The following is an 11,129-nucleotide window of genomic DNA, read 5'->3' as shown; positions in this document are numbered from 1 at the left end:
CGACATTGTCCTGTCTTTTTCCCCAAGTCATGTCTTTCAAAGAAAATAGTTTCATTCATCTTCTGAGAGCAGGACATGGGGAATCTATTCTCTGATATGTGCAGTATATCACATTTTGCTCTTTGTTAAAGCATCCTTCAATCAGGTTGTTCATGAGCCTTGGTTTGACTCATTCAAAAATATTTTGTCATTATATAAAAGTAGTAGTAAGTGAGGCCAATGATTTAAATTACACTCTATTGCTTCCAGTTGTTGGTCAGATACAGTTAAAACACACAACCCACCAAGGCCCAGTGTGACCACCAGTTATACATGTAAATTCATGAGTGAGTGTTAAGATACGACCCAGAATGGTCGTGTATGTGTGTGTTTGGGGGGAGGGGGACATGTCCCTGTTAAAGTGGTGTCCCCTCCTCCCGTCTTTAGGTCAGGAATGATCGGGGAGAAGAGGAGGAAGGATGGTGAGGGAGTGCAGGCATGCGTAGGCAGCTGATAAAGAGATAGTGGCCACAGTGGTGGAAGCAGCAGGAGGCTGATGGCTGCTGGATTGTTGATGTAAATCAGCTGCCTCTGAATATATGTGTGTGTGTGTGTGTGTGTGCGCGCTTTAAACTCCAATACAGACTGAGGCCATGGACTGTGGATCAAAGATAGTTTCCTCGTTTATAGATCACAATTCCTGTGGTAAAACAATCTATCATACTGAGAGGATTTGTGCCTCGCCCCCTGCTGCTGCCTTGAACAATCTCTTGCTTCGGGTTTTGGGGATCTGTGCCTTTGTTATGGGAGCCTCATTCCTGAAATAAAATGTAGTTTGTGAAACATAACAGGACAACACTTACATCAACCAATTTGTCAGAAGAAGGAAAACTATCCTCAGAATATTAAGTCGGTCACGTTAGAACAAAATGCCATTAGTGCGGCAGTACAACATCAATAGAGTCAAAGAACAACCGATGGCTTTTGTAGGACAAGAAAACTGGGAAATTGCAGAGCAAGAAACTAGAAACCAAAAACAATCTGCATTATGACAAAGTTTTCATACTGGTGCATATTGGACAATAGATACACCTATACTGATACACTTGTGACAGGCCAATATCGGGCTGATAATATTGACCAACTGATATATCTGCTACTTTTGCTAGTGCTTCTTTACATTTTAGGCATCAAAAGGCTGCACAGCAAAGACAATGGTTGAGGTGGTTGGCTGCTGAGGAGTCTTTACATTATATTGAATTTCTCTCATGCTTTCTTTAGTTGAAACACTTCTACTCAAATGAAATGAAGTGTCCTCCTTGCTGTTTCAACTCTTTCTCTTCCGTGTAGCTGCCATAAGAAATTGGAGCTTTATATTTATCAAGTGGAAAGACGCCACCCTGACTGCAAAGAACTAACATGCTAAAACTGGACCACATTTAAATACTAAAGTGATAAAGTAGAAACCGTAATGAACAAATGCACAGTCGCACCTTAAAACAGAATAATAGAAACAACAAATCACAGAGCAGCACAGTTAAAATAAACAGCATTTTATTACATACCCTGTTTAACTCCATAACCTTCTTTTGATACCTAAAACATCTGGGCTGATGTGACAGCAGCTCAGTACTGTACAAACCTTTAACAAGACCACAGGAAAATGGCAAAAAACTAACAAAACATTCACCCGTCGAAGTGGGCAGACATTTATAAGCAATTTCCTTTGGAAGATGATCATTATGACATTTAAATAGTGCAAATAACCGGCAGTGCAAAGTCTACAGGAAAACCCGTCCCAGTCCATTAAAAAACCTGAGGTAGATACTGGTGGTTGTATAGTGGCAGATTGTCAGAATTCACAGATCGACTTTCATCTAAAATGTAGCCAGTTTTCTTGGTTTTTGTGATGTGAAAATCTGTCAAATCCTCAAATGCCACTTGAGAAAACAGTAACAGTATCACTATTTATCAGGCTAATGTGCGATTGTTGCTGCACAGGAGCAATGCAGTTTGTCCAGACAAGAAAAAACTTTATGGTAAACAACTTGTCCTGTATATTTCACTGTCTGAACAACAAACAATAACACACGTGTGTATGCATTGGTCTGTGCACACAAACACACCCTGACAAAGGAAAAAAAAATCAATGTTTCCACTGAAATTATACCAGTTATTTACCTTACAATCCAATATTTGGTTTAAAAGGCTGGCAAGATAAACTATAAAAAAGATACTGCATTTGATACTCTGTATGTACAAGCTAAAGTCCAGCTCAAAATTCAAGATTAATTCCAACAATACATTCAGTGGTCACAGTAGGTAAACAACATACATAAGAAAGCAAATGGGAATAACACAGTGCAAATATGACTGTCAGTGCAAAGAGCCTGTATTAATACACTCTCAATGAAAACTGAGGTAGACTGAAAAGCTATTTAAGGTATATTTCCTCTAATGAAACCATGTAAAGCTCCACACTCTGATGAAGACAAAGAATATTTGCTTTTGTAAATCTTGACCTTAAAAAAAAGATATCACTGATTTCACTAAAACCATGAATCAATCAAGTAACCCTTCCTAAGCCCCGCCCCTTTTTGATCTGTGTGCCAATAACAGTTTACCAGTTTGTTACCCTGTTTGTTAACCTCAATCAAGTTTCTCCTTTCCTGTCTCATTTTAAGTTAGCTAAATGCTAGCTGACTAGCTAGCTAACAATTGATGTACATTAGCTAGCTAATTGATGCCAATTAATGAAGTAGTTTACAAGCATTTTGCCAACATTAGCTAACTTAAGATGTAACTATACAGTGTCACTTTTACAGCCGGGACGGGATTAAGGACCCAAAGCTGGGACCCATCCTTTCCCAGCTTTCTCCTTTCCCGTTTCCTGCACTTGGTACTACACTATGGTTGGCTCATCTGTGTTGAAAAGGAAACCACATTTTGAACCTGGTTAACTGGCGTTGCTGGGGGACCTGTAAAAGTGACGTAAATCCACATCTTAATTTAGCTAATGTCAGCTAAATGCTTACTTATCTACATCAATTATTAGCCAGTTAATTAGCTAGTGTTTTGCTAACATTAGCTGGGTAGTTTGCTAGTATTAGCTAACACTACCTCATTCAACATATGAATTTTTGTAGATAAAAGAGAAGTTGAGTGGAGGTACAAAGTTTTCTCAAATGTTATTAGAGTTAAGAGCAAAAAATATCAGGATTTAAAAAGGGTCAATTGCACTGTCTGGAGTTTCAGCACCCTTTTACATATGAAACAGTCGACATTTCTTGAGGTGAGGCTAGTGATTAATACTTGATTTAGGAGATTTTGCAGTAGAAATGTATTTCCTTTGTGGATCTTGATTAAATCCCCCATCCTGTGTCATAGTGGTTTGGCATCTGTGCGTTTTTTGAGTGACAGTCTGGCTCATTTAGAGTAAAGGAGTCAGTATTTCAGAGTCAGTCAGTACTGAGGGTACCTGTTTAACGGAGGCCCGTTCTGCAGAGTATACTGACTGGGTGGTTGATGATGTGAGTGAGAGTTCTGATTGGTTGGGACTAACACATCAAACACACTTTTATTTGGAGGCACAGATTGCAACATGTTGTCCAGGTCCATGATGAGGGGAGGAGCTTGGACAGAAACTCGTCCACTGGGGAGGATTGGCCAATAGGCATGACCTAAGAAGTGACCAGGTGCCACAGGAGAGCTACCATAGCCATAGAGGGGAAGTCCACCATGAAGTGGCATTAGAGGACCTCCATTGAACCGCATGCTTGGTGGAGCAACTGCATTAGGGGGAGCGTACTTGGCGTAGGAGGTGGGGAGCTCCCATGGAGGCGCAACAGTGTCCCGTCTGGCTGATTTGTGCAGCGGTGGTCTGTAGTCGTCGTAGCCATCTGAGCCTGCTTCACCATCAAGAGGAACACGCTTCCCAGACAGTGACATCCCTTTCCACTCCTCATCAGAAGAAGAGGAGGAGGTGGAGGCTGGGCTAGCAGAGCTGGCCGAGGCACTGCGGGCTGAGGAGGCATAGCGAGGTCGTGGAGGCGGTGAAGAGCGAGTGCGCTCCACCTTACCCCAACAGTCCCTGCTGGAAACATCCATATCCCCGGAGGCACTGGGTGGCCGCAGGCTGTGCAGCAGAGAATCAATGGCAAAGGACGAATCCAGTTTGGGTCGGAACAAATCCTCCTGCAGTGGGGAGGGGTTTGTGGAACGCAGAGGAGGGAGGGGGGTGACGGGGTCAGGGGGCGGCTCCGATTCTGGCTTATGTCCCTGCAGGATGTAGGGGGCCAGATCTTGGGCGAAGATTGTCTCGTCTTGACGCGACACGGCCGTGTTCTGCCTCTTGAGTAGCTCTAGAGGAACACGGCTCAACTCCACAGCCCAGAAGTTGCCTTTGCCCTGAGGCTTCCCTGGGTCCTTCAGTACCTGCAGGTGGAGGGAGGAGGAACAGTGAGAGGAGCACTTGGCCTGACAACCTAGTCAGACAGGATTGACCTAATTACACAATCCACCATTACAATAACCACAGAGAAAACCGGTTTGAAAGTTCAATCCAAAGCCCTCAGCGTGGATTTCTACAGTGATTAAATAGGAACACAAAATCTCAACTATCATGCAATGTTTCCATCGGAGCCACTGATGTGACTCAAGACAAGGCATGAAACAATATATTGAATATCGCAATAAAAAATGTCTCAGTGACATACCGGACTATGATATGTACCGCACTATTACACTGTCAGTTATTTTATTTTAGAAAGGGACTGCTACTGACCACTGGATGTAAAGACAACTCAAGTTGAAGGGATAGTTTGGATTTTTTGAAGTTCGGTTGTTGCTGTTGGTCAGCATGCCCCCAGTTTGGAGAAGCAGAGACGTGCAGTGTATACAGGGTCGTCAACAAGATATTTTAGCCACTTAAAAAAGCTCCACCTTAAAAAAATAAAGTTTTTCACTGCTTTAGTTTGCTGACAGGCAGTCTTTTATGATGGGAAACCACCATTACACGAGCCACATATCACTCTTTCCAAACCAACCAAACTCTATGGGCAAAATGAGCAATTTTAGCTCCACAATACCACAAACTAACTAACAGATAGACACAGTCGTAGACCAGCAACTATCATGTTTTGTGAGATATTATCACTGATTTTGTATATGGAGTTTGGCTAATTTGGAGGGAGTAATATTTGGCTTATATAACAGCAGTTTTCCATCATAAAAGGCTGTCTGATAGAAAAGTAAAACAAAGCAAAGTGAAAATATTCTAAATATAGCATACACATGAATTGAAGTTGTTTCTTTCTTTTTTTCTTTCTTTCTTCTTTCTTTCTTTTTTCTTGGTGGACCTTTTTTAAGTAGCTAAAATACCTGTGTTTCTGACCCTGTCCATAGCAGTTCATTGTTTTATTTACATGCCAGTGTCCTTCTCTGCTTCTCCTGATTGGGAGATGCAATTGTTCAGCAGTTTTGACATACAGACCTTCACAAAGCAGTCATAAGAGGAGAGGTTGTGTCGCACAGAATCCCGCCAGCCCTTGTAGTTTCCTTTGAAGAATGGGAAGAGTGTGCTGATTTCCTTGAGGATCTACAAATAAAACACAAATGTTAGTATGGCAGTCTGAAGAAGATTTATCCCCAAGAAAAGTCCAGGAACTTTGGCCACTGAACACTTCTGATTGGTTAAGTAATCGCAGTCTTTTCTCCGGACCACCAAATCTGTAATTGTAAGCAAGTTTGTTTTTGGTCATTGTACTTTGTACCACATCAACATGGAGTTAAGGAAAGAAGTGTGAGATGGACTGAAAACAAACAACCAATTTTGTTATTATAACTACAGCGGATTAAATTGACTAATCTTTGTGGGTCTTTAGAACGCAGTCAAAATGCAGACATCAGTAAGCACAAGGAACCTTTAAGTTCCTTGAAAAGTAGTTCCTGGGACTAAAAGGTCCAGGTACGGGGGAAACGCAGTTTTGTGTAAACTTGGATGCCAACTACATATGCTGCCCATTCACAGTTATAATATGCAATATTTTCTTAAAAAATGTATAGACTCATATAAACATAATCCCTTTCAATCATCACCTATGACCCACCAGAAGTGTGTGGTGGTGTCTGTATCTGCAGAGATCCTCCCTTATGTCTGTATTTCCTTACTTTTCTCAATTTCCTGAGCTTTTGCTTAAAAATATAGAGACTGAAGTTTTATGGGCAGCACTTTAACAGTATAACAACACCAGCATTAAGGATTTGGCCAACTGGAACTTGATTTTACCATGAACTGTATATCTTATCACTCTCCTGATACAGATCAGTGTCTGGTTTCACTGCAGTCCAACCTTATCAAAGCAGACCAAGAATGGCCGGGTGGCAGTCACTCAAGTGTCACCAAGAGGCGGCTGGTTTGTGTCACTTTATGAACTGTAAATGATCTGCCACTGTGTTGCATTTAATATAGGGCTGCAACTACCAAATAGTTTCATTCGCAATTAATCAGCAGATTATTTTCTTGATTGATCAATAAGTCTTTTGGCCTATGAAAATGGTGAAAAATTTCCCAAAGCTCAGAATGTCTTGTTTAGAACCTGACAGATACAGTGAATACTGGTTTGTCACAAGTATATCGGCATATATTCTGCAACACATGAAAACTCTTTCTTATATGTGTTTTTTTTAATTATACAACTTTATAATTATTAAAAAAATACCAGATAAAGTTTAATGTGTCAGTGCTTTGATGTCATTTTGGATTTTATATATATGCGTAGTTCTACAAAGTAGCCAAAATAGCCAAAATGTAAAAAAAATTGGAAGGCACACATACTATATTCAGACTTACAAAAAGCATCTTAGATAAATTAGATAAATTTATATTAGATAATTTCTGCATCTGCTCCAAAAATCCAGTGTCAGTCAGGACTTAGTTATATTGAAAATTTCCCCACTGTGGGACTAATAAAGGAATATTTTATCTTATCTTATCTTGGACAAAACATGACTAAGTAATTAGGCTTACTGTCATAGAGCAGTAAAATAACCACAAAATATTCACATTTAAGACGCTGGAATCAGAGATTTTTGGGGTTTTTTTGCAGCTTAGCTAGCGATTAATAGTTGCCAACAAATAAATTGATCTTTGCTGCTCTGATTTAATAGAAAAGTGACATCAACTCTCTGATTCGACTTGATACGCTGATATAAATATACTACAGAATCTTGTGTTCCATCTGAGATTTATCTCAGTAAAATACTGCGGACATAAAGCATCACCGTGCGTAAAACACACCATGTGCCACCTCGACCCAATTTACTTCAAGTATAGCAATGGACGCTAGACCATATGAGCTAAAGAAGTTGTTCCTTACCTCAGATAAGGTCAGTTTCTTCTCTGGGGACCTTTGGATGACCATAGCGATCATAGCGAGGTATGAGTACGGTGGTTTTGGGTACCGCTGGTAGTTCTTTTTCTTCCCACCGCCGCTGCTGCTCTTCTCCCGGTCACTGCTCCACGACTCCGAGGTGATAGTCTCCTGTTTGAAGTGGGCATCTTGAGGATCCGGGTATGATGAGCCCGGTGACACAGTTTTATCCATGAATGCACTGGTGAGGTGTTCGGGACGCTTCTCCAAACGCTGCTGGGGAACCATCTGAGCCGGGTGCTGAGGCCAGTGTTGGGCCGGAGTGCTCCGCGCTACACCGCGGGGAGGAAAACTCTGCTGTGCATTTCTGTGGAAGTCAAGTTGATGGTCGCGCTGTTCTCCGAGGTGGGACAGGGAGGGTAGTGCCAAGAGGCTCTGCTGCTCCGGCCAGTGCTTTGTCATGCTGATGATCAGCCCAGAGGGGGGAAGATGTAGCCCGCACGTTCGGACAGGAGCACGGACGGAGAGGAGAGGGGGAGGGAGGTCAAAGAGTCGGTCCTTAACTTCTGTCAGACTGCTGGCTCCAGGCTGACTCTATTTGAAGAGCAAACAATTAACAGTTTCATGTAAATCCCGCTGCGTAATCGAGGGGAGAATGACGCGTTATCTGAGAGCAGAATGACTGATCACCCCGGGGGGCTGGGGAGGGTCTGCGTACGAGGAGGGGCGATAGAAAGACAGTAAACCTGTAAATAACCCTTATGATAATATAAACATGCCACTTAAAACGCAGGAGAGTTTGCGTTTGTTTTGAAATCAGTCGTTTAAAGAAGATTTACGCACGAACAAGGACTGATCTCCCTCATCACGCACTGTAAATCAAGTCATCTGATGAAGCCAATGTCGATATATGTACATATTTTAACAATTTTATGATAATTATTAATTTTTAAGTTTATTTTACCATTTTAAGGCATGCTAATAGAAGTTTTGACACTGTACTGTTACTTAATGATATTGCATTTATAATTTATTCACCTTTGGGGATATAAGGAGGGGTAGGTGGATGAGAGATGTTCATAATGTGAAAAATGTCCCAAGAAATGTCTTGCAACATCCATATTAAGACAAAATGCTGGACACAAATATCAATTTCTGGACAAGAAGAAGATTTGCGCGAGAAGACCTGAGTAGTGCGTATTTGGAGAAGAAAATAGACTATAAACAAACCACTAAGCTTGTTTTCAACCTCTCCAGAGACAATGACATCTTCACTATACTATTAACATTCAAACTCCAAAACCGGTTGTCTAAATCATGATTTATTCTCTGGTGTGACACTGGGCGCAGGGGCAAAAAGCAAAACCTGGGGGAGGAGGGGGTGGGTGGTGAACAAGAAAGAGAGGTAATTTCGATAGAAGCTTACTTGCAATCAACAATTTTCGATGAGCAATATACATAAGAAACAGCTAATATACAAATGTTTAAACATTAAGATTTTGGTGACTTAAGGAAGCAATGATTTAGTCTCTATTTTAATTGAGTCAGTGGCCAAAAAAAAAAGTTTCAGTGTTTTTGGTTTCTCTTTGAACCAAACTCCACACCACTTTGTCATATAGTTATTTGCCACATCCTTACACCTCATGGTTATTTTACACATCAAAAAAACTAAAAATTTCAAGGCAACTTATTTTTTGAGTTTTCAGCCCAACTCAAACTCTAACTAATCACTGGCAAACAATGTCAGATAGTTTAGTTTTCGTTTTCGGATAAACTTGAATCTTTGAGTTTCATTAAAAAAATGGATTTCGAAAATCCAAATCCAAAAAATTGCTGGGTAAATTCATTGAAGTGAAAGTGAATAATTGTCAATAACTTAAACTTAATAATAATTCTTTTTCCTTTTTTACAGTATACAAAGTATATTCTGCCTTTTCTACTCCTGTATTTAGCTATTTTATTTTGTTACTTGTGTTGTTTTTCAATTCGCTCGTTTTGTTTACATACATTTCTATCTATCTATGAATACCTTGAAAGTAGCTAAACTGTGCACAAAGCCATGCACGTGTAAACCCCTAAAAAAGGCCATATATTGTCAGTAAAACGTACAAATTGCGATCGCAAGGTGCAGAATAAATGCTTTGCTGGTGCTCAGAGGGGTGTTTTACGCACAGTAGGGTCTCCCTGTGCGCCTATGCAGGATGTCATTCGGTGTTGCAAGACAAAGTTTCGGGAATGCACGTCTTTTGTTCAGGTTAACGTAGTGCTAATGTGCAAACGCTTTCTTCCCAGCAAGACAGTGAAAACAAGTTGGATTAGCAGGAACCCCGTTGGCAAATCTGGAGACTGTTCCTTCCAAAAAAGAAGCTGCTTAGTTAGCATGTGAGGAAATACAGGGGCCATTCAACACCATCTGTGGGTTTTCTGACGCTGCTTACAAGCTGCTAAGTGTCGTTGTTCTGGAGGACAGTTCACACCTTAAACAGGAGCAATCATCTTACCCAGAACTGCTGGTAAACAGCCTCAAGAGGTCTCTCTCAGAACTAAAACTAATTCAAAAATACTCAATCCAAGAATCAACACTCTGACTCTAAGCTCTAAAGTTTTATTTCTGGGCATTTATTCAGCCTTTTAAGTCCAATAATATATGATAAGATAATGAAACGCAGCTCCATTGAATCAAGTGATTGTACCACCAAGATTTGTCACCATGAATACACAGAAACAAAAGAATTGTGAGACTTTTCAAACCGAAATCACACAACTGAAACGGTGCTGCGTGTAACACATAATTAATCGGTTCAAACAGCATCTGGCTGCTCCGTAATTTAGCTGTAAATGTCCAATTAACAGGACAAATAGTAGACCCCGATTATCTGGTGATTGGAGAAGTTAAGAGGACTGCTTGCACAGAAGCCCTGGCATCATTTTCATGGAGTGCAAAAAAACTTACCACACAAATATGCAGCTTTTGAGATTTCTGCAGTACAATACAGACTGTTTGAACTTGTTTTCCTGGTCACATTGCTTCCCCACCATGGTGAGCAACAAACCCTCACCTGCTGCTCCAATTTGCAACAGTGAGTTTCCTCTCTGGTTGCCACATGCTGTTCAGAAAGTGTGTCTCCCCCTAGTGGTTTCATTGAAAACTCAGTGACACAATAATTTCAATTCGACAGAGTTTCATTGGCATGGGAAACACTGTTTACTACGGCTTGTGGTGCTAAAACCATTAAACAATAAACGCAAAAGAAAAATTGAAAAATTCAAAACCAGTTTCTCTTTCCAAAACTAATGATCCTATCACTCAATATAATCCACAGACTTTGTCCTGAGCAGTTTCAGGAAGTACTTTTTTTCTGCAGTAGAATCTACATCAAACTGCTCACAGCAAGGTCTGTAGAATATCTTGAGTAAATGGGTGAATATTTTTGGAAAGAGACATTGTTTTTAATTTTTTCAAATGTATTATTTATTTCTTTATTTTGGTGCATTGTATCACATTTGTCTCAAATGTCTATGTACAGTGGGCAGGTGGTCATACTGCAAATAAATAAGAAATCAAGCAGTCACTCAAATAGGTTTTTTAAGTGAGCATGAATCTTTGAGTTTCAGAAGCCCCCCCAAATAAATTGCTGAGTAAACTAATTGAGGTCAAAGTGAGTAATCGTTTATAATTTAATTTTCAAGCACCCAAATAATGACAAATCAGGTCACAGCTCAGTGCGAGCAATCTTTGAATTACACATTTTTTGGGAGATTTCCAAAATTCAGGTTTGT

General features: G+C 40.4%; 1 protein-coding gene across 1 annotated transcript; it reads right to left on the bottom strand.

Annotated features, from left to right (window-relative positions):
* Positions 1–2,987: 2,987 nt before the first annotated feature.
* foxh1 (forkhead box H1) lies at positions 2,988–10,537 on the bottom strand. Its single transcript, XM_084747790.1, has 4 exons — positions 10,303–10,537; positions 7,356–7,943; positions 5,471–5,575; positions 2,988–4,413 (listed from the first exon to the last, which is right to left on the bottom strand). Exons 2-4 carry the CDS (start codon positions 7,809–7,811, stop codon positions 3,442–3,444), a joined length of 1,533 nt encoding a protein of 510 aa, XP_084603916.1. The 5' UTR covers positions 7,812–7,943; positions 10,303–10,537; the 3' UTR covers positions 2,988–3,441.
* Positions 10,538–11,129: the final 592 nt, after the last annotated feature.

Source organism: Lutjanus erythropterus, chromosome 21 (assembly GCF_056507025.1).
Source record: "Lutjanus erythropterus isolate fLutEry1 chromosome 21, fLutEry1.hap2, whole genome shotgun sequence".
NCBI classification, from domain to species: domain Eukaryota; kingdom Metazoa; phylum Chordata; class Actinopteri; order Lutjaniformes; family Lutjanidae; genus Lutjanus; species Lutjanus erythropterus.
This window is presented reverse-complemented; position numbering and strand designations above follow the sequence as displayed.